General features: G+C 34.1%; 1 protein-coding gene and 1 long non-coding RNA gene across 6 annotated transcripts in view; one reads left to right on the forward strand and one right to left on the reverse strand.

The window, feature by feature from the left end:
* Positions 1 to 347: 347 nt before the first annotated feature.
* On the reverse strand, positions 348 to 1,934 carry LOC108024276 (repressor of RNA polymerase III transcription MAF1 homolog). Of its 5 annotated transcripts, none has more exons than XM_017094169.3 (5): positions 1,666 to 1,934; positions 1,140 to 1,523; positions 840 to 1,086; positions 510 to 787; positions 348 to 455 (listed from the first exon to the last, which is right to left on the reverse strand). In XM_017094169.3, the coding sequence occupies exons 2-5, from the start codon at positions 1,238 to 1,240 to the stop codon at positions 401 to 403; spliced, it is 681 nt and encodes a 226-aa protein (XP_016949658.1). In that variant the 5' UTR covers positions 1,241 to 1,523; positions 1,666 to 1,934; the 3' UTR covers positions 348 to 400. The 5 variants fall into 5 exon arrangements, with proteins under 5 accessions (XP_016949658.1, XP_050745526.1, XP_016949661.1 ...); XM_050889569.1 differs by having other exon boundaries at positions 1,140 to 1,520; positions 1,721 to 1,932; XM_017094172.3 differs by having other exon boundaries at positions 1,721 to 1,932.
* Positions 1,935 to 3,230: 1,296 nt separating this feature from the next.
* Positions 3,231 to 26,558, forward strand: part of LOC108024275 (uncharacterized) — a 49,744-nt gene continuing 26,416 nt past the window's right edge. Inside the window, exons 1-3 of the long non-coding RNA XR_007764800.1 lie at positions 3,231 to 3,518; positions 3,588 to 3,661; positions 8,183 to 8,272. This is a non-coding gene — a long non-coding RNA (uncharacterized LOC108024275). The remainder of the gene's footprint in view (positions 3,519 to 3,587; positions 3,662 to 8,182; positions 8,273 to 26,558) is intronic.

Below are 26,558 nucleotides of genomic sequence, written 5' to 3' on the forward strand. Positions count from 1 at the left end.
AAAACAAAAATTATATTTTATTTTTGTGTATTTGCTAAGCGCTTAACCTGTGCTCAATCTGTGTTGCTTAATTAGGCGCTCAACCTGTACTGAATCTGTGCTTTTTCTTCGATTAAAAAAGCTCTCAAAAGGGTGCTTAGAAAAGGCCTAAATCTGTGCTCAGTCTTGAGCACTGCGGAAATGTGGAAATTTTAATTTAAAATTAGTATCAAACTTTCTTATTTTAAATATTTATTAACTTATTGAAGTTAACATCTCTCTTCAATCAAATTTCAAGGATACAGTAGACATGCAAATTTGCGGTCAAACCAATACCAGTTTAAAAACATTCTGGAATCTCCAGTCAATTGGTTTGAAAAAATTCTATATTAAATTTTGTGAAATAGGCGACAGCATTTTCTTAATATATATCCTCTTCCATCGAAAATTCCGAGGTTTCTCCAGCATATAGTGAACTGAAATATAGTAATTAATAACAGTTTTTATTTTTAAGAACAAATTATACATACTTTACTGCACGACTTGTAAAAAATACAATCCGCTTTAATTTCTTGTTGTAAAAGAAATAATTAAACGACCACAAACAGCCTGGTTCTCCAAAAGGATCACAGCTCAGATCGGGATTATAACTGTATATGTCACATTCTAATAAGATAACTTCGTCATCAACAGCAGACCATAATGGCTGTCGTATAACTTGATATTGATCTCCCGCTAATGCCGATAAATTTGAGTGAATTGAGTTCATTACCCACTGTAATGATGGCTCTTTGCTAAATTCATGAGACTTTAACCATTTTTTAGAATCGACAGACATGTATATAATATTAATTATTTACCTTAGCTTCAGAAAAATCGTAATCTGGCTCAAATGAAGCATTTAAAGTTGCAATTAAATAAAACAATGTCTTTCTGGAAATTGTATCACACATAGTAATGCCTTCATCTCCAGACTGACTGTTGTTTTGCCGAAAGTTAGGCGAAAAGTCAGACAAAGTTTGGGGTGGTGATAACGCCTGAAGGTCATGCCCATGAGTATCTGCTGTAAATCGTTTATACAGTACTTTTTCAGCTGCAACCATTTTGCTAAAAAAATTAATTAGTTTTGAATCATTTTTTAAATAATTTTAGGGACATACCATGAATAACTTTCTATGCGACCAAAGATCGTTATTCCACTTGTTTGTATAGAAAGTGCATTGTTGATGGCCTCAAAACGTGAACTCTCCAGTAACTTCATGATTTGAGAGGCAAGTTTCAGCAATAGGATTATACTCAGGTTGAACTATGACAACTAGTTCGTTTAGAATTTCGAACCAGTTAATACGTAAACTTGTGCCTTATTTGAACTTCAATAATTATTGCTTGAAGTATTGTCATTTCAAACAAAGAAACCATAATTTGATGACAATTAAAATCTCTGAACATGGTTTTCGGGACTCCAAAATTTGTCCTCTGATATTTGTTTGTGAACCCGTTTTAATTTTAAGTCAGCATAAAATCCACCATTTATTTAATTACTTCTAAAATCAAGATTAATTAACATTATGTTTATGATATAAATGTACATATAAAAAGTTATAAAATGTATGCATACATATCACAATAATTTATATTGTACGTTATATTGTAAGTAAGCATAGTTTAAGATTTAACTCTTCTTACATGGCTTACAAACATCCTCACTTTTAACCGATAAGAAGTGAATTTTAGCATATACCCGTGCGTGTACTTCTAAAAATGCACAGCATGTGTCTGAATTCAACACAATGTTGTGCGTCACATCAAACAAAAATTTTTTAATCAAACAATTTATTGACATAGAGCTAAAACACATATTTTACGAAAACATTTTTTTGAATTAACGAAATACCACCGACACAAATGTTTTACATGAACTTTTTAAGAACCAATTGTTATATCAATGTTTCCCAAACCATTTGAACGTATGGAATGAAACGTAATTTTCATACCTTGTATCTCTGCATATGTACACCAGAAAGAGTTGTCTACTTATATGATATTTCCACTTAAGCCTTATCTAAACTTCTTAAGGAAATACTTACAAAAAACAGGCCCCAAAGACGCCTTCAGAAGGTAGGTGCAATCATTATTGTGGGAATTGACCCACAGGAAGCTATACCACAACAAATCGAATCGGCAAAATAGTGGAGTTGATGAAAATAATCATATCATAGAAAAAAAACCTTAGTCCAACTATAGAGAGACAACCATCGGCCGGTCCTTTTTTTGCGTCTCTCCGTTATGTTCAACAACATTTTGGTGGAACAATTTTTGCGGCTCAGCGACATGTGAATGCCCTCATTTTTAAAAGCAATATTGTATTTCGAACTAAAACAACTAACTTGGTTTATAGAAGTTAATTATTTAAAAAACATTCATTATTTTCAAAACAAATTAAATAATTTAAATTCAATCATTATGTTATGTTTATATTTTATATCAATTTTAGTTTATAGAAATTTAGTCCGTTAAAATGTATTTAAATAACTAAAACTTTTTAATATCAACATTTAAAAAAAATACACTTACTATATTTTGCTCCATCAGTAGTATTACGCATAAGGAAGGTTATAAGTGCAGTGGCACGCACCAATAGCGAAGAGAAACCTAAAGAAGAAGAAGAAGACATGTTTGACTTGTTTGAGTTTTCAAAAGTGATATTTTTTTAAATAATAAAGACAGGTAAGTGCTTCATTACGTGCGCTTTTTAAATATTTTATAGGTTTTAAAATATAACCTAGAAAATTGTGGTTCGGTTACCTAAAGGTTGCATTATAAAATATTTTGCGTCAATACAAAACCTGCAAAGGATTTTACACAGTTGGAAATGTAAATATACAATTATAAAAGTAAATCATCTTTTAACACTTATATGATATTTATATTTTCAAGAACGTTGGCTAACTACTCAGGGGTCCGGACATATGATTCAGGAGGGCGATAAACAATGTAAAAACAAGTTTCCTCTAATGGAAATACTAAAAACTAAAACGTGAAGGTGATAGGCCATTCAAAAAATGAGTAAAAAGGAACAAGTAAAATACTTCAAAACTTTGTGTTTAAATTTTCCCTTGTGAAAAAGCGGACATCCCATAAAATTGTCTATAAAGAGTAACTTGTTCTTCACTCGTGGAAGCTGACATGTCACGCTTTATGCACAAGTTGAGTTATAAGTGATACCTTATTTTTGGAACTGAAGGGAGGTTAAACTAACCGAAGGAGTGAGAGAGAGGCAAATAGGCGCCTAATGCTTTTCGTCGGAGCTAAGGAAATATCACAACAAGTACCATATTACCGAGTAAATAATGCCAGCTTAAAGAATAAGAAATTTAATCTTTGCTTGTGCCACAGGCAGTAATACAAAAACAAGGCGAATTCGCAGAATAGTGAAAGTACTAGAAAAATTCCAATCGATATGCTCTTTGAGGAGGAGCATGACTTGGTGAACTTCGCTGTCTTCATGAACTTCCTACCAGGCGTGTCTAGACAAAGAAGTAAGTTTTTTCCAAAAAAATTTTTACGTTGTACTTATATGAGTATTTTGTTTATCTAAAAATCACCAGTAAAACGATCTCAGCCGATTTTTCCATTTTGGTGTCCTGTTGGTCAAATCCCACATCTCGGTGCCTTTCTTAAGGTGCGCGCAAGTTAACAACCAGCTCCCAGCATAAGTTAGGCAGGGCAATTTTACATTTAATTATATCATATCCTATATCAGTCAATAATCTTTATGCATTATACCTATACTTCTATGTAATAAGTGTACCACCCTAATATTGTACCACTCTTATGGTGTCCAAGAAGATGAGCCAGCGAAGTGCACCGCTATGGGCCAGCGATCGTACGACTTTAGCAATTTTGCGCTTGGTCAGCGAAGATGCACTTCGCGTCCGGTCATACGTTTTCCTTTTTGTCATATATTAGAAACGAATATAGAACAGGCTTTAATCTTAATAACTGAATCAAGGGTACACGAGCAGACAAATATAGCCATATTATTAAGAAGTTGATAGACAATAATTTCAATCCTACAACGGATTATATTTTTATGGGTATATGTAGGCAGTGCAAATATGTATTACATTTATAAAACTTCATGTCTGTTGATAAGGAAAGATCAGAAAATTTGAAAAAAACGAGTTAAGTCATCGATGAGCGCGATAATCTAAATGCTCAAAATAAAAGTATCAAAAACTGAACTAAGCCTTAAGATAACGATGACATAGCAAGGAAACAATACGACTATACTGATGAGAACATCAGAAAGTCGGGTGAAGGTTTAAGAAAATTTTTAGCTCATTATATTAATCGTCGACTGACGTAAACAAATCATTGAGGATTACATATTTAAATACGTAACAAAACCGATATCATTACCGGTTTCGCTTTTCAGAATTGGTTGATTATGATTAGGCTAGAAACTGTAAATGTGCTGCACGGACCAACGGCGACTGAATATACATGATCAATGGTAAAAAAAACTTGGTTGAAATGGGTTGACTGTTCAAAATTTAAACTAATTATGAAAATTTATAGGATAAATCATTATTCAACCTTCAGTAGTCTAAAGGCATCTGTAGTTTAACGTTTCAATAGAACTCTTAAAGAACTGAATTTAGTTTCAATTAATAAATAAAATAATAGAGTGCATGGAATAATTAAAATAAGTTCAAGTAATGTCAATTCTTTCAAAACAAATATTACAAACTTCCTATAATCACTTGAAAATATTTATTCCAAGTAAATTTCGTAAGGGGCCCACGTTCGTATTATACAACTGAAATCTTTAAAATTAGAGAGGTGAATAATAAATACCCTAAAACATACTTACTTGAAGATTTAGATGGTTGTCCGACTTAGAGCGGATTCTATAAAGAAGAACTAAAAAAAAAAAATACGATTTCCCCATACATACCTACATAGTTAAAGTTTTAGTTAAGTAGCTGGGGTTTTCAAAGACAAGCTGGATAAATAAGGAAGACATTCTGTAGTATAACAAATAATTTATTTAATTTAATTTTTTATATGTTCAGCTTATCTTATACTTAGTTTAATAATATTTTTTTACAATCTTTACTTAAATAAACTTTAAAAAAATAAATAAACTTTTTACAAACTCAACATTTTTTTTATTTATATTTTCCAAAGTTTGGTTCATAATAAAACATCTCCAATTCAATTGATTTATAAAATAGTTCCTTTTCAACAAATTATTTCTATGAGATTAGTCAATAACATTCTCACATTAATCATTTTGAAAATAAAAATCCCAATGAAGTAACAATAAATAGATAACAAACCTCAGTTCTATTGGATATGTTTTGACTCGAGAATAAGAAATAAGAATATGATTAAATAAAAAGAGATATTTGTTTACTTCTTGTTTATTTAGATTATTTTTGTTATTGTTATAGCTGAGGCGAGCACGCATTTCGTGGATGTCGCTGGTAACATTCTGAGAGCTCATCTTTCGTTTGTGGTGTCTCTTGGTCTTGATACTTAGTTATTTAGCAGTGAACAGGTCTTAAAATCATTTTGGTGCTGACGATAAATTTATAACTAACCCTTTTTATTAGTTTTGAGTCTCTTATTCTATTTACATTTTCTATGACTTTTTATTTTCGGAACATTTAAAAAGGTATTCTTACTATTAGAATTGCTGTTAAGTTTCAAGACTCTTGGTTTTATGGTTTGCAAGTAAAAAATACTTTACCAATTCTAATTTTATGACCTTTTTTATGTAGGGGTAATATTTCTAAAAGAAAATATGGAAAATGAGTATATTTGTTCCTCCGTAAGAGGGACCACGTTCGCATTAGTAAATATAAACATGTCTTTGAGAAAGGGGTACACCAAAGTATATAATTGAAACTTTAAAATTAGAAAGGTGAACACTACGTACCCGAAAACATACTTACTTGAAGGTTTAGATGGTAAACCGATGCAGGGCGGATTCCATAAAGAAGAACTCAAGACAACACGATTCCTATATGTACCTAGTTAAAAAAGTTGTAAGGCGAAAAGGAAATAAAGTTCTAATTAAGTTGCTGAGATTTTCAAAAACTAGCTGTATAAATAAGGAAGACATTATGTAGCACACCAAATGGTTTCTTTAATAATTTTTTTTATGTTTAGCTAAAATAAGCTTGGTTTAATATTATCATTTTTGTACAAATTTAACTTAAATAAAATTAATTAATTTTTATTTGTACTTGTACTGATTTATAAAATAGTTCCTTTTCAATATATTTTTTTGCAATTAAAGGTTATGTAATAATTCTCCATCGCTCATAATTATTAAGTATCTTCTCACCCAAGGTGAAAAATTTTTTTTATTCATTTAACTTTATTTTGTGTGCTTTTAATCTAAACATTGTTTTATTGCCATAAAAAAACGGTTTCAAAGTGTTCAATTGTAAGATTTCCTGAACTTTGCTTAATTATTTGAAAATTTAACTTGATCTATTTTATAAGAATAAACCTTTGAGCATAGACCTACAAATTCTGTAATGGGCTTCCGTCAAGCTCATCTTTAAACAAGAAAGGAAGTTAACTTCGGCAAACCGAAGTTTGTATACCCTTGCAGTTATAGGAAATAAGAATTTTTTAGGATTGTTGCTGACTTCAGTGATATTAAAAAAAATTGCATTCTTTTTTCAGACCATTTTTTTTTTACATTTTAAAAGATAACATGTCAAAAAGCTTCAAAGCTATAATTTGTTTCATATTATTTTCCCACCAATTTTCCGTTCCTATGACAGCTATATGATATAGTCGACCGATTTTGATAAAATTAAATTCGAAATTCAGATCTAATTAAAAAATGTTATTTCCAAGCTTAGAAGGTTATATGTCAAAAAGCACTGAAGCTATAATTGGTTCATATTATTTTTCGATCGTTCCTATGACAGCCATACGATATAATCGTCCCATTTCGATCAAATTTAATTCAAAATTCAGAACTACTTAAAAAATGTTATTTCCAAGCATAGAAGATTGTATGTTAAAAAACATCAAAGATATAATATTTTATATTTTTGACAAATTTTCCGATCGTTTCTATGGCAGCTATTTGATATAGTAGTCTGTTTTTGATAAAATTTAGTTCGAATTTCAAAACCAATTAAAAAATGTTATTTCCAAGCGTAGGAGGTTATACGAGTATATTAATTATTTCTCTGATAGTTCCTGCATAGAAAGAAGACTTTTGGGAAAGTTTCAGGCTGATAACTTTAACTTAGAGGCTTGTTTGCGTAGAAACGGACACTGCGGTGCAAGCTTCTGACTTAAAATATTATACCCTTTCAAGGATATAAAAACGCAAAACTTTTTTTTATTAACTCTTTTGAAGTTATACAGATTTATAACTATACCTGTTACTCGTAGATTAAAAGGGTAGAATAGATTCGTCAGAAAGTATGTAACAGGTAAAAGGAAGCGTTTCCGACCCCATGAAGTATATATATTCTTGATCAAGATAAATAGCTGAGTCGATCTAGCCATGTCCGTCCGTCCGTATGAACGCTGACATGTGTAAAACTGCCATTCACACAACATATACCGAAATAGCCTTTGCTGCCTTTATATCTCATTTTTCATTTTGCTCCCTCAAGCTGAGTAACGTGTATCGAGGTACTCGTCTATAGCGTTCTTCCTTGGTTTATCTGAATAGTCCGATGTATCAAATATTGCTTGAGAACATTACGAATACCTTTAAAAAATCCACAGTTGAAAGATAAATGAATCAGTATCCATTTAATTTAAGAGTAAATGTTGGTAGTGAAAATCATATATTTTTTATTTCGATAAATCTAATATCCAAATGCAAATCCTAAATACATTGGCTTATTAAGTGGAATGGAAAATCTTTTTATATGAATTGCTTAATGAAAATAGGATTTTGAAATAAAAGTTTTTCCACAATGTACTAAAACTAACAAGTTTAATGTCGACTCTGCCTTCGGCGTAAATAATAATAACTTTAAAAAAATTATTTTAAATTTTTTTGCACTTTTTCTATCTAAAATATTTAGATCAACAGAATTCTTTAACCAAGACTTTTGTAAGAACTGAACTCTTCTGGGGATCTCTTTCAATACTAACCTATACATTGTTGCAAACTCCCATAACTTATTTCATAATATTTCTTATTTCCCAGGTCAGCAATAAATTTGTTCACGTCATCCTCTTTTGAGGCCAGACAATTTGAAGGAAAAAATGGAAGATCATTATGAAGATGATGTAAACGGTAGGGATATATTAAGTCCACTTTCAAAAAATAACCGTATTTGTTAAGAATTTGTGAAAGGAAAACAACTTCAGGTTACGAGACACAGCTTTTGGCTTAATTGGCACTCGACCATTCACATCAGAATCCCTTTCGTATCGATTGTCTAAAAACAATACATTTTCCTCGCTTTTTCAAGCGTTATCGGAAATAAAGTGACCATCAAATGAGCATACTAAAATTCGGGAATCCAGTGTATTGGATTTCCTGATCATTGTGTACTTAGGACTACATTTAGATCTTATTATAATATTATTATGTTTCTATACATGTTATATTAAATCTACGCATTACAATGATTTCCTTTTACCTATCCACGGCCTTATATTTTTAGCACTTCAAACACCCTTGCTTAGATTTCGTGAAACTTGAAAGCCCTCATCATCCCTCAACGAGAATCTGTCGTTTCAAAGTTCCTTTGCTATTATGTATGGGCCTTTAGCCACTAGCTATTTTTATTTGTTTTACGTTTCTTTTACACAGCAATTGCTTAAATTCATTGTAGGTAAAGCAACTGCCTCTGACTGAAACAATAGACTTTGGTGTGCTGTAAGCCCTGAAGTAAGCGCTTAATGCTTTCAAAACTTCTTTTGTATTTGTCGTCTTAGCTGTGTATAATCTTACTAATCTTCAATAAGAAATATGTGTTTATTCGCCCTACCTATAGCTACTGGTCCATAATGATCTATATGTAATAATGGAATTGACTTATCCCCTTTTAGAATACTCTTAAGGAAACCTTCTGATTTTCCAGTTTTTGGGAAAAACACTACACATTTTAAGCAACTTTCAATTTGACTACTGCATTTTTGTTTCATGATCTTTAACCAATATATTTTTAAAATCGCGTCTATCATTTTATCCATGTTCATTATGGTATTTTTTTTAAAATGTTCTAACTCAAAGCTGATGTATTAGACTCTGTTTCCCTCGTTTGCTTTGAGACATAGAAAACGGAATGAAATTTTCCATCTCTTTTCATTTTGTGTTTACACCGCACCGAGACCTAAAGAACTTGAATCGAAATGTAACTCGAAATCATCTTTATGATCATAATTAGCTAAAACAGAAGACTCTTTAAGATTTTTTTAGGTTTAAAAAAAAATTTAACTCCCTCTCCTTAAATGGGAACTTCATATCATACAGTTATTTGGTTAAAATATAAAAGTCTTTTATGAATCGTCTAAAATATGAGTAAAAACCCAAAAAGAATCCTATATAATTTATGCTTGTTCGCATAAATTCGCATTTGTCCAATCGCAATTATAAGTTATTATTAACTTTTAAATCTTCTTCTACATCCTTGCTTGCTACCATAATGTCATCATTATATACGATAACTTTAGTCTCTCAAATCAAAGCGTCATTTTGTATGCCCATAGGCATTTTCAAAAATTCGAACTCTGGTAACGGAGTTACAAAGATAGTGCATTTTATTGATTCGTCACTCTCTTTGAGAATAATCTTTTTTGACTTACTTGTTCAAAAGGTCATCTATTAAAGCCTTTTTTTTATTAGCTTCCTATAGTCTAAGCATAACCTAAGACTTCCGGAATTTTATACGCTTGCAGAGGGTATAAAGATTTTAGTCAGAAGTTTGCAACGTGAAGGAGACGTTTCCGACCCCATAAATATATATATTATTGATCAGCGTCACAAGACGAGTCGATCTAGCCATGTCCGTCTGTCCGTCCGTTTCTACGCAAACTAGTCTCTCAGTTTTAAAGCTATCTTTCTATTGCAGGTAGTATATAAGTCGGAACCAGCCGAATCAGACAACTATATTATATAGCTCCCATAGGAACTATCGGGGAAAATTTAAAAAAAAAATGATATCTTTGGTGTACGGACGACTATATAATATAGCTACCATAGGAACAATCTGAAAATTTGTGGTAAAATAATATTGAAAAATTATATCTTCGGGGTTTTTTAACTTATAACCTCCTACTCTTGGAAATAACATTTTTAATTTGGTTTTGAATTTCAAATTAAATTTTAACAAAATCGGACGACTATATCATATAGCTGTCATAGGAGCGATCGGATAATTGGTGGGAAATAATGTGAAACAAATTATAGCTTTGTGGCTTTTTGACTTGATATCTTATAATATTGGGAATATAAATTTTTAAATTTTTAAGAATTTCGAATTCAATTTAATAAAATTATTGATTATTTTTTAGAACTGCAAGGGTATACAAACTTCGGCTTGCCGAAGATAATTTCCTTTCTTGTTTTTTACTAAAACAATCTATGAAGAGTATTCCGATTCGCTATTTTGTACGATTCCTTTTCACTGTTCGATAGTCGCCTAGGCTTTGATTAGAATTAGAATTCTTTTTTGTCTCTATTTCTACTAGTTGTTCTTTAACAGTCGCTTCCTTTAACAGTAGATCCGTTACAGTCTTTTCACCTAACAGGAAACAACTGTTTTTTAACAGTCGCTTCTCCTAATAGTGGTTCCCTAACAGTCTCATCCCCTAATAGTTGTTTACAAACAGTTGAAAGTTGAAGTTAAAGGGTTGACCAATCTTCTCATAAAACAGTTTCAAGTTGTTGGTATTGTTATTAAAATTACTATCTTCAATAGTGTCAAGAGTGTCTAGATTAATGCTCAAACCACAAATTTTAATGAAATGCCTTCGCAAAATTGATTCATGTCCAATGGACTCATCAGCGACGATTATCAAATCAAACTTAATCTTTAATTCTTTATTACAAAGCATAACGTTTTATGGCTCTTATTTATGCCATAATACTTAGTGCTAACTTTATTAATGTTAAGTCCAACAGGGACTTCAGAAGACTTTATAAAAATTTAATGGGGCATTCTGCAATAGTTGGTATATTAGTTAAGTAAGTAAAAAAAATTTCTATAAATCTTACTTCATTGTTGTTGTCAAAAGCGCTTTTCCTCTGAGGACATTGTTCCACGAAATGAGTTTACAAACTCTACAAACAGTTTAAAGTTTAATGTTGCTGAAGTATAACTTTCTAATAAAATACCGCAACTTCAAAGGAGAAGGACGTGTGCCGCACGCTCACAAGCCAACAAGATTTCTATACACTTTGTGTTCTTTATATAATTCAATAAATTCCTTGTCAATAAATACTTTATTACCATCCTGAACGAGCGCAGAGGTATTTTTTTTGAGAAATCAGAAGTGGGATAAGAGCTCCAAACAGCAATAAAATGACATAAAAGCTTTATTTTATTCACCAAGAAAGGAGAATGGAGAAATACAAAATTTGACAAAACGACAACGCTACAACGGACAAACCAATACGGTCAATGTAAGGTGGTAAAAAGGCAGAAAGGCAATACTCCACACTTTAAGAAGCATCTGGAGAAAAAAAAGGACGCAGAAGAAAACTGTGAAAAAGCACCAATAGTGAGAAAAAAACTTGAGAAGAAGCCACGGACCACGAGGCTAACTAAAATATTACTTAAACTAGGTCAACTAAGGGTTGCCGATCTGGATATTATTCTAAGCACAAACAATATTCCAGTCGTCGAAAACAAACAGGATGTGATGAAATCGAACGCGATGATTACGAATTCGATGCAAATATTGTGCAATCTCAAATTGACGAGCTGAAGCAGTTGATGATCAGGCCTTAAGTGTTCATCAGAGAAATGCGACTTCGGGACAAGCTAACTTAGGGAGCACCGCATGTCCTGCACGTTAGGCATACCACCACCAGGCCAGAAAGCCCCGAACGCACAGCTTATACCAACACCATCATCAAGGGTGTGATCGCTGTGTTTCCCGAGTATGATTCAGTTAGGGACAACATTACTTCACAACAATTTATAAGCAAAACCGATCAGTTGCAAAGCGTTTATGAATAGAATGATGGGACAGTATTGTTTGCCGTATAGAATAAACTAAGAGGTGTCGCTAAGGAATGGTTAGATGCACAGACTGTGTTCCAAACATGGGAATTGTTTAAGACCGCCCTTTTACAAGATTTTCATAGCGTGGTAAACACAGCTGATGTTCATAACGAAAATCCAACGAATCGTTTAGCGAATACTTCTACATCATGATGGCAATTGGAAGACGAGCTAATATAGAGGAGCAATCCATCAATTCTTGTATTATTAACGGATTGAACCAAAGCGACTGCAGCAAGGCTTTGTTAGTTATGAATCTTCAGACGTGTTCGGATCTATTCAGGTCTCTGGACAATATAAAAACAGTGCAAACACTGCAGCAACAAAGTGCCTCTTCTCAGTCTGTTTACACGAAAGGCCAAGACGTAGCAGGCGGCGAGGCTAAACCTAAAGGACCAAAATGTTTTAATTGTAACCAAATGGGTCACATAGCTGCTAAGTGTCCAGATCCGCAGAAGTAGTTATACTGTTCAATATGTTCAAAGGTTGGGCATGAAGCTAAGGATTGCAGGGCTGTCATCAATCGCTTAAGTAGACGCAGCAAATACCAAAATACCACCTATAATGAAGACTATTGAGCTTGGAAGAAGAGAGTTTTCAGCATTCGTCGATACTGGCAGCGTCCATACACAAATTAAATTCATGTCATTCATGACATTCTTCCATACGACGTTCTCATGGACAGAGACTTAATCGCAGTAAAGACTACGAACAGATTGGAAATGCAGGCTCGATAATGCAAGCAGAGGAATCGGAAATCAAATTCAATATAAGTGCTGACGTCAGTAGCTCCCAGCGCAATGAGGTGAGCTATATGTTGCATAGATATACAAATTGTTTTGCCGAAGACCTTTCCCATACTGGCAGATGCAATGCCACTGCATGGACATCAAGGTGACAAAGGCAACACCCATACTGGGTCGTAGATACCAGGTAAGGCAAACAAAAGCTCTCAACGCAGTCACGATAAAAAAAAAACTATATCTAATGGCAATTGTAGAGGAAGCAAGCTGTCTGGAAACTAGTACTATACAATGTACAATTCTGGATATGACTTAAGGATATTATCAGATTCCAATGGAAAGCAAGAAATTTATTACATTTCCCGATGGATTCTACGAATTCAACGTAATGCCATTTGGCTTGCTAAATGCACCAATAGTATTTCAGGAGGTCATCATGGATTTGCTACGACAGCGAGAACATCAACGCAACATAATAACTTATGTAGACAAAGTCATCAAAAACAGTTGACGAAGGACTTGTCATTCTAAACGAGTTTTTGCAGGCAATCCGATCAGCTGGTCTAACTCTACGGCCATCCAAATGTTCTTTCCTGCAGACTAAGGTCAAGATTTTGGGACACTTAGTAACCGCAAACAGAATTCAGCCAGGAATCGAGAAATCCATATGCATCAGCAATTATGGAACGCTGCAAAACGATGCTGATGTACGCAGGTTTCTCGGCATTACTAGATTCTTCCGCAAGTTTGTCAAAGAATATAGCATAATGAGTAAGCTTCTAGAAAAGTCAAGAGTTCCTGTGAGAAGCAGAACAAGAAACAGCATTCTGGAACTTAAAGGAAGCTTTTACATCGCAGCCCGTATTGACTCTTTATACGGATGCAAGCAGCAAAGGTTCTAGGAAGAAGAACTGATGATGGCAGCAAGTTGGTGGTACCTCAAGCAATCAGATGGCGTAACCATGTGGGTAACCAAGCGCAACCATGATGCAGCAGGACATTTTGGAACCGAAAAGACTTTGGAAAAGCTAAAGAAACATTTCTGGTTCCCAAGGATGCGAGGATATATCAAGTCTTACATTGCGTCTTATCCTGAATGCTGTGTGAATAAGGTAAAAGGCGGAAAGTCTGAGGGTGAACTATACCTGCAGGAAGTAGTACCCATATTGTTCCGAACAATTGATATTGATCACATTGGGCCGTTCATAAGAAGTAAAACCGGAAACTGTCACATTCTAGTAGTTGTGTGAGCTTTTACGAAATACACCTTTCTAATACCAACACGTAATTAAAATAAGGCACCAGTTATAAAAGCCTTGAAACAAAATTTGCGCATCGTTTACGTCAAAAGGAGTTCGACAATTTTATGAATGAAAATGGAATTCAGCACATCGGCAATGTAAGAATAAAACGATACTAAGTGTATTGAAAACGAGCACAGCTAACGATAAGGATTGGGATCTAAACCTGGGTAAAATTCAATGGAGTATGAATACAAACATCAATTCTACCACAAGGTTTACTTCAAACGGTCTGGTATTTAACTTCAATGTATATGTATCCAAAAATCGGTTAACTCAGGCTTAAACTCAGGAATCTGAACCACAAGTCAATGTTGAAGTAAATCGCCAACAAGCAGAACAAAACATTAAAGCAGAGCAGCAAAAATGAAAGATACGATACGATGCCAGGCCTACTTACCCAAAGAAATTCGGTGTGTACGACAATATTGAAGATGACAAGTGCATATTTAAAATTTTGTGAACTTTAAAACAATTACCTATAATTCTAGTAGGTTATATTAACTATTCATTGGTTAGAAGAGTTGAGAAGTATAGATCCTAAAAAAATATTTGATAGAAGTGTAATAATTAGGACACCATCAAAACGATAAAGGAGACAGAAAATCATAGATCGAAGGAGAAGGCTGGTTAGAAGAGGTCGTACATACTTTGCTTGCAGGTTAGACTGTTGAGTTTGACAGACAAATTGCAAATTATTCTTATTATGTGTGCGGCCTGGGGTGGTCTTCCTCAGCCGCATTGGTTGAAGGGTGATCTTCGGTGCGGGGGAAGTGGTTGTCGCTAGTAGCGCCTTTACTTGTAAAATGACTACTAACAGTAGCCACTTGCCAGGTTCAACCGCAGGTGCGGGGGAAATGGTCACCGCTAGCTGTGCCTGTTGGTGTTAAGTGACTGCGAATAGCAGCCACTGGTGGTATCCGCCCGTGGTTGCGGAAAGAAGGGGTTGTTTTGGGTACGTCTTCACACGTAGAAGTTGGAGATCCCTCGCAGCTGTCTTAGCCGGATGGCTGTACTTTCAGCTTTGTAGATAAGGATGAATTTAGTTGGGAGGTAACTGACCCTATCTCCTACTGGCCTAGAGACTCAGACAGCGCAAATAATATAAAGATATTTAACGGCGGACTGCCGTAGTTTTTCAAAACTATAGAACTTTTGTTCTTTATTGTTACAGAGCATGAAGTGAAGTGAATTCAATTGTCGACTTCAAGCTGAACATAACATGATACTCACGCACATACGAGGTGTGTTCAAAAAGTAAGGTGAATTTGTATTTTCAAGAACAACTATTAATTTATTTACCAATATTAATGTTGTCCCCTTCAAAGTAATCTCCCTCAGATACAATACACTTATGCCAACGGTTTTTCCAATCCTCAAAGCACTTCCTAAAGCACTAATAATATTTAAAAATTACATCTTCGGTGTTTTTATCTAATAACCTCCTTCGCTTGGAAATAACATTTTTTATTTGGTTTTGTATTTCGAATTAAATTTTATCAAAATTTGACGACTATGTAATATAGCTGCCATAGGAAATTAATAGGAAAACATGAAATAAAAATTATATCTTTTGTGTTTTTTAACATATAACCTTATAAGCTTAAAAATAACATTTTTTAATTAGTTCTGAATTTCGAATAAAATTTTATTAAAATCTGACGAATATATCATATAGCTGTCATAGGAACGATCGGATAATTGGTGGGAAATAATAGGAAACAAATTATAGCTTTGGGGCTTTTTTACTTATTATCTTATAATATTGGAAATATACATTTTTGTATTTTTAAGAATTTCGAATTCAATTTAATAAAATTATTGATAATTTTTTATAACTGCAAGGGTATACAAACTTCGGCTTACCGAAGTTAACTTCCTTTCTTGTTTCTCTTATTTTATTACATAAAGATTTTTCTCCATTTAGTAATCTGGTAAAACAAGAATCTTCGGGGTTTAATGTGCAATAGTTGTTTAATAATTCGGTCTTAAAATTAGAAATTACATAAAACTTATTTTTACATTTTGCGACATGATTATTGATTAACAATTTTTCAGCACTGTGCGAAATGGATCTTGAGTTGTAATCTTTAAAACGATCAATAATTATAGGGTACTTAATATATATATTAATAAGATATATATTAATAAGATCAGTTATAATAACAGGTTTTTGTCATCATTGTTTAGAATTTTTGTGTTAAAAAGATCTATTTTTGCTAATGTAATTGTGTCCATTAAATTCATAAGTCCGTAAGTCAGCAAACGAAGGCGGTATTTTCTGAGTGGAATTTCTTGATCTCTAAAGGCGGTTATAAAGTTGTCAGATAGAGTTTTTATTTCTTTAAATATTTTGGAATTAATAAGGAATTGATCGTTATTGTTTTTTATCAAATCATCAATTTTATTTTGAACTGTTATGAAATCATCATGATCTGGTGTTCCTGCTATCCATTTCCAGATTGTGCCTAATTCATTAATGCCTCTTTTTGACCTAGTAGGTAATATTTGAGAAATACGCATTTTTATAATTTTTAAATCGTTGGTTATTTCCCATTTTGAATTCTGAACGTTATGACTGTTTAATAATTCTGTTTCAAGAGTAATAATATCTTTATAAAAACTTAAGTTAGTTATATGAAATAAATCCGCGTATGATTCATAAATGAGGACTTCTTTGGTATACTTGTAAAGAAAGAAATCATGGTTTGTGTAATGCATAATTTCGGATTTGGCTACCAGCAATAATAAATAAATTATTGAATTCATTATCTGTTTAAAATTTAATATTATCTTTATGAATCGTACGGTTTCTGTTATTAATAATAACTTTATTAGGATGATTTTCCTTAACTACCTGTTTTTTATATCTTGAGTTAAGCTTATTTCTTTCCCCTTGTTTCTTTTTGTAAATTACTTCACCTACGTGATAGTCCTTTTCTTTTCTGTCTTTATTATGAAAATGTAACATTTTATCCTGTGCTTGCTTCAACAATTGGGGAATTTTATCGTGTTTGATTTTGTTAAATAATATATCATTCGGTAGTTGATTGGTTATAGAGTAAATTGATAAGTTGTATTTCTGTGCTGCTCTAATTACTATTTCAAAATAATCAACTAATGCAACGTGCAATTTCTGTTAAAGTAGAGTGTGCCCTTTTAATTTGTCCGTTGGAAGTACTATTTTGAGGATCTGCATAAAATAAAGATATGACCTTTCTTTGTGCAAAAGATTTAAATTGGGATGAAGAAAAACTTGGTTCGATATCTATCATCAAGGTTTTGGGTAATGGGAATTGTTGTAAAATCTCTGAAACTTTGTTTTCTATAAGTAATTTAAATTAATTAGATTTTGAATATGAATCTATACAAGTGATGAATATAAGATTTTGGGCGTAATTAATGTCAATATGCAAACTTTCACCTTCTCTATCCGGAATAGGTGCTTGACCGATAGGAATTTGCACTGGATGTCTGTTATATTTGTTCTGATTGCAGATTGTGCAATTCTTAACAAACTCCTTTAGTTTTTGAAATTAGTTAGGCCAATAACATAGCAGGTTAATTTGTTTATAATTTTCATCAAGCCCTCTGTGTGCTTGACATTGCGTTTCTGTTATTATAAGCGATCTGTCTTCTAGTGTTCTAGTAAATAAAAATTTATTTATAAAATTATCCTTAAGTGGTTTTTGAATTATATAAAGGTCTCCTAAGCTACAATGAATTCCAATTGTTATATAAGGTGGAATGTATTCCTTTAAGAGAGTTATTAAATTTTCCGGAGTGCATACTCTATTATATGTCTAGTATTTCCGAACACGTTAATCGCCTCATGTATTGTATACCTCCCCGTTCCTATAAGCAATTGTTGCTTAAACTGGTGTAAGGGTCTTCGGGTTTCTTGTATAACATTCTCAAAACTACTCTCTGCTGAATGCTGAGTGTTTTGATCTGAGACCGACTCGATACTATCTGTTAAGTTATTAATTTGTATCCTAGATAATGCATCTGCAACAACATTTGCTGCTCCTGGCTTATAAATAATTTTTGGAGAATAACTTTCAATGAAAGAATACCATCTTTTCATTTCGATATTAGGGTTCTTTTGAGAAATTGAAAATGAAAGAGGTTGATGATCTGTGTAGATTTCAATGTTGTTAACTCCATATAAATAACTTCGTAAATTTTTAAAAGCCCAAACTATAGCTAAAAGTTTCTTCTTATTAGTAGCATATAATTGTTCAGTTTTTGTGAGGGTTTTTGATATAAAAGAAAGTGGTTTTCCTGCCTGAGAAAGAACCGCACCAATAGCCAAATAAGACGCATCGGTGGTTAAAGTAAATTTTTTATTATAATCGGGTTGAACTAACGCGATTAAATTATTTTTGAGCTCGTTGAAAGCTCTTACAGCTGGCTCATCCAACTGTATAGAAGTTTTGCGGGATGCCTTTTTTGGATACTCTTTTATATATTGGTAGTTCTTTTTTGTTCTTATAAATTCTTGTTTTAATATAACAAGAAGTTGCCCCTGTATCAATTAACATCTTTAATTTTTTATTTATTTTATTATCCTGTCTTATTAGGTAGGGTAGTCCTACTCCTGAGTTTGACCTCTTCAATGTTGTTCAACCTTATGGTCTTGTTAGCCGGTTGGTTAACAGTTCCTGTTTGTACTCTTTTATTTTGAGGTTGCTCCTGTTGTGTGTTTTGTGTTAAAATTTTTTTAGTTTGATTCCATTTATTTTAATAATTATTATATCCCTGATTATTACTGTTATGGGGTCTATTTGGCATCTGGATTAATTTATCAACATCCGTTGGCTCTGGCTTACTTTGTTGTCTAAAAGAGTTCTACTGATTTTGTTGGTCATTATTAAATCTTCCCTGATTCCAGGTATTGTTTCTATTTTGATTAAATATATTATAATTATTTCTTTGCTTGATTAAACCTTAAGTTATTAGTATATTTTTGATTATTATTATTATTGGTATATTGTCTGGGTTTGTTATTTGAGTTTTGTTGCCCATATAAGTTAGACTCATTAGTCTTGCGTTGTGATGATATTAAAATGTATCGCGAATTGGGCCCTCAAATTGTTGCTATCAAGTTCTTGTACTATTATCGGGTACGGTAAATCGGGTGGATTCATTGAAAATATTACATCTGAGATATGGCCGTTAAGGCCAGTTATGAACACTCGTAGGGCTGTCTTTCTATGTTTTTCATTAAGTTCAGATGTAATTGGTTTATTCCTCCCAAGTGTCATAATGGTTTTGTTAATCAAGAGAGTTAATTTTTTATTTACCAATATAAAAAAATTCCATAATCGATAATTTCCCCTGACTTAATACACTTAAGTCCTGCTCTAAAATATGTATAGGTCGCTTGTCACTAAAAACAAAATCTAGTCTTGCCATTATGGCGTCAAAATTCAATACGGTTCCATTTGAGTTAAAGCATCATTGGCAATGCCTGTAATTTTATTTCGAAGAATAGATAGTGCCGAAAAGTATTTTTCACTTCCCCTTTTGTATTGTCCCATTGCTATTTCCGCCGATTCTATCCAGCTAACAAAACTATCTTCTTCGCCTTTATATTCTCGAACCGACTTAATGATTTTATATGAAGTATCGCACCTCACGTTTGGACCAACAGCTTCCACTTTGAATTCCTCAACCTTCTTTAAATTGTGATTTAATTGTGTCTTTAAACTCGCAATTTCATTCATTAAGGACTCAATTCATTATTAACTATTTGTCCTATTAAATCGCTTACATTAACCATCTGGCTGCTAGAAGCCACTGGAGGTAAGGGTGAAGTCATGGTTAGAACTTTTTCAAAGTCGTTGATTAACTCTTCCACCTTGTTTGTTTTTATTTAAAAATTTTTTCGAACTATATTTATATATATGAAACTATAATTAAACAGCTCACTAATTGTTCTTCTTAGTTTCCTTGGATATGGGATGTCTTCCTTTTGCCTGATGATCCTGTTTGGGGTCTTCTTAAAGCGAGGGATGGCCCTCAGCTCTTCCTTCTTTTGTTGAATTTGTATTTGATTTTTAATTAAAATTTTTTATTTATTTGTTTGATTTTTAAATATCTGTTTGTTATCTTTATTTTTGTTTAATATTTGTTTTTGAGAGTAATGTTTTTTTTTTTGCAGTGTGTTTTTCGTTACGGTCACTAATTTAAGGATTGTTGTAAACAAAGGGGGATTATTGCATTAATTGTTTTCCTCCTTTAGCTATTTTCACGATGTAAGCACTTTTTATAAATATTTTTTTTTTTTGATAATTCTTATTCACTAGTTTACACAATTTTTATTAAAACCGAACTTAATTTTCACTGCTCGCGATATTAAAATTGTCGACCGATCAATTCGGATTCAAAAACGGACTGCATGACTTTGGTTCAATAATTCATAATCAAACCTCGGCTGAAAAGAATTATCATAAAAATTTGATTAAGAGAATCATCCAAGAGAGTCGAAGAATTTGATGATGAAAATTGTCAATTAAATTTGAAATTGCAATTTTGCAGAATTGAGATTCTGCCGGAAAACGATGTTTACGTTAGCGGACTTGGGTATCGCTTTTTGGGGCTCTGGTGTTTACAATATCGGCTTGGATGTTTACAGAATCAGTTTGGAGCGGAGAGTGTGAAACTGATCTGGGTGGGAATCGATCGGAGGCTTTGTTTAAAGAATGGAAAAAAGCTCTTGGCTCAAAGTTGTTTATAAATTGGGCAAGGGCCCCTATTTAATGTGTCATATAACTTGCACACTTTGTATGTTTTTAGTTTTTGCTCAGTTTCATGGAAATCATACAGACAGCTGTGTGTGGAGCAATAATGCATCCACCGAGGGAGTAGATACTTGTGAATCCCATCGAATTACGAATTACAAAGAGAAAGTACTTAATATTATGAAAATATATTATAATATGGGAAAAAACAATAATATTAGAAAACATATTTTCAAAATAAATGAATACATTTGTAATTATGCTCCAAAATAATCTTCAGACTTTTTATTTCGAGTTTGAACTTCAGGTATACTTGTGAGTTGTCACTCGGTGATTTCAACGTAACGTGATGGGACGTGCCAGAGATAGGCAGTCAGTGATCTTCTCAATGAGCAGTATGGATTTGAAAATATTCCCACATCTAAATATCATAAACTTGTGAGATTTATTTTATTGGCTTCCTTTTCTCAACTTGATCGGACATGTTTCTCTAGATAACAATCTTTGTATAGCTCGGCTGTGCGATCTTTTTCACATGCATAGCAACTATATGCAAATTATCCCAGAAGCCGGTATAAAAAATAAGAACTTCCGAGGATGGCTAAAAAATAATTTCAAATAAATCGGAAATATGGAGATGTGGAAAACCAAGACGGCAGATTAGCAGGAAAAACTGTCGAAATTGCTTCGCTAGGGCCCATGTGATGTACCAGTCTATATGTGTTACCTGCCGACAAGCCTTAGCCTTATGCTCGAAGAGAGGACGCCCGGGAAAATCGTTCTGCCGTAATTGCCGGGGACTTTAATGCCTGGGCTACGAAGTGGGGCTCTCCCCGAACAAATGCGAGGGGAAAGGCGCTACTTGAGACTTTCGCCGCACTTGACCTAGTACTGCTGCACTCTAAAACAAAACTGATTATTTCTAGAGCCGGCAACAGTTTTATCATTAACCTCATATTTGTGAGCGATGGGCTGGCTTCGGACTCAAGCTGGGAGGTAAGTGACACCTACGGGGGTAATGACCATGCAGCAATAATTTGTACGATAAGGTGTACAAATGGCCCACCACGATTTCCTAAGACCGTGTCAGGGTAAAAAATAGAAAAAAAATGTTGTTCGAATGTCTCTCCACAAGCGGTTCAGCCAAAGAAAGAACAAACTGTGATGCCTGTGATGCATCTTTGCAGATAAAGGGGAAAATCCCATCAAGAAGAAGACCTGCACTGCACTACTGATGGAATCAATCCATTGTGGAAGCCAGGAAATACTGCCACAGGACAAGACACGCATACCAACGCTCAAGAGGAAGGTCTGAATACGAGACACACTTTATATGTTTTGCAGGGGAAGAAGATATAATAAAAGAGAGCAAACGCAGGTGCTTTAATAATATATGCAAAGAAATAGACGCCAACCCTTGGGGCTTCGCATATTAACTTGTCACCAAACGGCTTCGTAAGCTTTAATAGGCCATCGCCGACATGCACAATCAGCCTAAAAAGGATACCTGAATCACTATTTACTGAGCAAGAGAGTATGGCGCGAACCTCACAGATCGTGAACAGGGCGAGCATAAACTCACAACTCCTTGGGGTACTGAAGACAATACTGGAAGATAAGGCACCGAGACCAGATGGAATCTTTAATGAAGTTCTTAAAATTGCATTAAAAAAAGGGTATGTAACATGTATAACGCATGCCTAACAAAGGTGTGTTTCTAGTCGCTGGAAAACACTGGGACTGGTAATCATACCAAAGGGGGACAAGCCGGCGGAATAGCCTTATTTGTACAGACCACACTGCGTTCTGGATACGGTGCACATTGGGATAAAATGTCTTTATTTTGGCCATAACCGTAATATTAAAGCTAGAAAGTTGAAATTTGGAGAATTTGCTGCTTATATTATTTTTGAATTTCGGATTTTTTTTTTTAACACTACAACCTTGCCTCCCACATAATTGAACTGCAGTATTTATAAAATTCATATTAATTACACTTTCATATAAGTAATACTTTTCTCTTCCTTATTTTTTATCCACAATTGTTAGAAAATTTTTATATTTTAATATTTTTGCATATTATAACATATCTTAATTAACGAAAACTTAAAAATACGTACATAAACTTGTATTAATTTAAACTTTCTTCTTCTAAATCAAGATCAAAATATAGTATACTTTCAAACTCGTCTTCAACACTATATGCTTGGGCTGCATCTTCCGGTTTTGGAGGAACTAAAAGTGCAATAACTTCACTTGGCAATGGGTGTGATTTTGAGCTCTTTTTTTGAGCGATGCTTGATAAGTAAGGATCAGAAGAATCCAAAGCTCGGTGAAATACGTCTGTTAAATTGTTCACTTGGCTATTTTTCCTGGCATGCAAAATCCTATCGCGCTTGTAATATTTGTTGCGAGCCTCAGATGCGTTTTCGCCTAAGCAACCAACAGGAAGTACAGATGATTTAATTATTTCTGGACCATGAACTAAAATTTTGTGGACCGTAGCGGTCATTGGATACCACGGATATTTAATTAAATGCAAACGAAGCGTTTCTTCACAAAATTTCTTAAACTTATTAAAACAAACGTCATATTCGCATGATAAAACTATTAAAATGATATGTAGTTTGTTTAAAAGCTCTTCATCCAGTTCTAATATTGAGGCAAATAATTTAACATTCGAAAATGCTCTTCGTGCCGTATTGCCATCGTTTCAGTTTCAATTTCCATTCTGACTTGGTTTGTTAATATGTAACCCCATTTCAGACCAAAGCTTTCGCTCAATGTCCTTCTTGCGTACCATCATTATTTCTTTGTCAGAGTCCGTACTAATTCGCCACTTTTGAATACTAACACGATATGAGATGTTGAGAAGGAATTCCAAAAACCTAATCCATGCGTGGAGAGGACTAACTCCGTACTGATAAGAATTTGGTTTAGGCTTGAACTTTTGACTGTTAACCTCTGTTTCTTTTAAAAAGTCCTTCGGACTGGCACCACAAATTGGACAGGATTGTGTTGAATTAGTGCCCGTTAATGTATTCAACACCTTTCCATCGATGAGCGTCATGTGTACTTCGAATAGAACTTCCACTCTCAATTGTTCCGCCTCATACATAAATGGCTTTAAGTCTTTTATTTGCGAATCCAAAAGAAATTTGGAATTCAAAATATGATCCCGGCTTTCTTTAGCAAACTCAATTTTTAGCGGCCTTCAATATTTAACGGATTGTGGACATCTGTTTCTCCAAATAATTCTCCCAATTTGATCCACCATTTGAAGGGGAATTATGGTAGTGACAAACAAAGATTGGTCCAGGCAAATGGGTTCGGTATCATTAAACCTTTGCTTATAAACGCTCTGTCCAAAATTTAGGAACTTCACTAATCAGCAAGCTTGCATGCACCACGTGGCAAGAACAGCTGACTTTCAACAGCTGGTGGGCTGCACAATAAAATACAAATTAAATACCTACCGCGGTGGGTAAAATTGTTGAAAGAATAATCTGTTCCCGGCTAGAAGATTCCCATACCATCGATGTCCCTGGAAAACTGTACTAAATCGCCGACAAAGCCATTGAGGGAGAAAAGGTGGTTGTACGCCACTAAGCAATATTGCATAGCGACAGCAGTGGATGTTAAAAACACATTTAACTCCGATATTGAGCTACTTCGAAGTCCGCCTGCTCCTGTACGAAACTGTTTCCAGGAAATTGACCCACAGGGTCAGCGGCGGAGTCCCCCAAGGATCAGTCATATGCCCTTTGTTGTGGAATGTCATGTATAATGGGATCCTAAGGTTTACGAAGCCCGAAATGGCATGACTTATTGCCTTATCTGCCACGAAGCTTAAAAAAAGCACCCGCTTGGCTCGACTCTAAGGGTCCCGCCTTGGCACCGCTCAAGACTAAAGCAGTCCTGATTAGTAGCATGTAGAAAGTGGAGACGTCTACTATCAATATTTGAGAAGCCTCAATTAAATCTTGCACAAGCCTAAAATACTTGGCTGTCATGATCGACCACCGGCTTTCTTTCAAAGAATATCTGTGTACACTAGTGGAAAGGGTAGAAATTGCTGAATCCCTTCGGAAAAAATGCAGAAAGCTTAGTTGCAGGGAATGTCGGACGTATACGCTTATTCCAGAACTGCAAGAACTGTTATTAAAAATGGCAACACTCAAAGCTGCAGTAAAAAATGAGAAAATATATTATAAAAATTATCTAAAAAAAAGAATAGACAAAAAAATAATAATAAATAAAATACAAATACAAATTTAATACAAAAGAAGACCTGTGAAAAAATAGAAAAGAAAATTAATAATAAATAAAATAAAAAATAGAACAAAAAATAAATTTAATACAAAAAGAAGACATGTGTTAGAGGCGGTTCGTCCCTTGCACCTTCGTGGGAAATTAAAATACCCTGTGCGGCCACAGAAGAAAAAGGAAGAAGAGATGTGTGAGTGGCAGTCCGCCCCTTGCACCCCTGTTGGAAACTGAAGTACCCTGTGCAGGCAGAAGAGAAGAAAAAGAAGACTTGTGCGAGAGGCAGTCCGCCCCTTGCACCTCCGTTGGAAACTAAAATACCCTGTGCAGCCAGCACAGAAAGAAAAGAATACTTGTGCGAGTGGCAGTCTGCCCCTTGCACCTCCGTTGGAGACCAAATGTCCTGTACAGCCAGCACCCGTCCCGTCGGGGCACCAAGCCGAAGTACGAAAAAGTGAACCGACAGCGCTTCCAAGAGCGCACATCTTTAACATTTTTTGTATTATATTGTACAGATAAGTCAGTTTCTAGCTTCGGGTCCTAATTTTTTTTCGCTAGGTAGAGATACAAAAATTTATATCTCTTAGAAATTATACGAGGTGTGTTCAAAAAGTAAGGTGACTTTGTATTTTCAAGAAAAACTATTAATTTATTTATCAATATTAATGTTGTCCCCTTCAAAGTAATTCCCCTCAGATACAATACACTTATGCCAACGGTTTTTCCAATCCTAAAAGCACTTCCCATAAGCACTTTTCGGTATAGCCTTGAGCTCTTCCAGCGATGCAGTCTTTATCTCTTCAATAGTTGCAAATCTCCGTCCTTTCATACGTCTCTTTAGTTTTGGGAACAAGAAAAAGTCACATGGGGCCAAATCCGGTGAATATGGTGGCTGGGGCATTATTGTGGTGTTGTTTTTGGCCAAAAAATCTTTCAATAGCAAAGATGAGTGAGCTGGGGCATTATCGTGATGCAAAAGACATGAATTGCTTTCCACAATTCTGGACGTTTCTTTCGTATTGCTTCTCGCAAACGGCGCATAACTCCTATACCTCATAATAATACTGTTTATTGACCGTACTACCATATGGTAAGAACTCCTGATGCACCACGCCATGGTAATCGAAGAATACAGTGATCAAAACTTTGACATTTGATCGAACTTGGCGTGCTTTTTTCGGTCTTCGCTCACCTGGGCTCTTCCATTGTGACGATTGGGCTTTGGTTTCGATATCATAACTATATACCCATGATTCGTCACCAGTTATGACCCTTTTGAGTAAATCTGGG

The sequence above is a fragment of the Drosophila biarmipes genome, unplaced genomic scaffold (genome assembly GCF_025231255.1).
Source record: "Drosophila biarmipes strain raj3 unplaced genomic scaffold, RU_DBia_V1.1 ptg000004l, whole genome shotgun sequence".
Lineage (NCBI taxonomy): Eukaryota > Metazoa > Arthropoda > Insecta > Diptera > Drosophilidae > Drosophila > Drosophila biarmipes.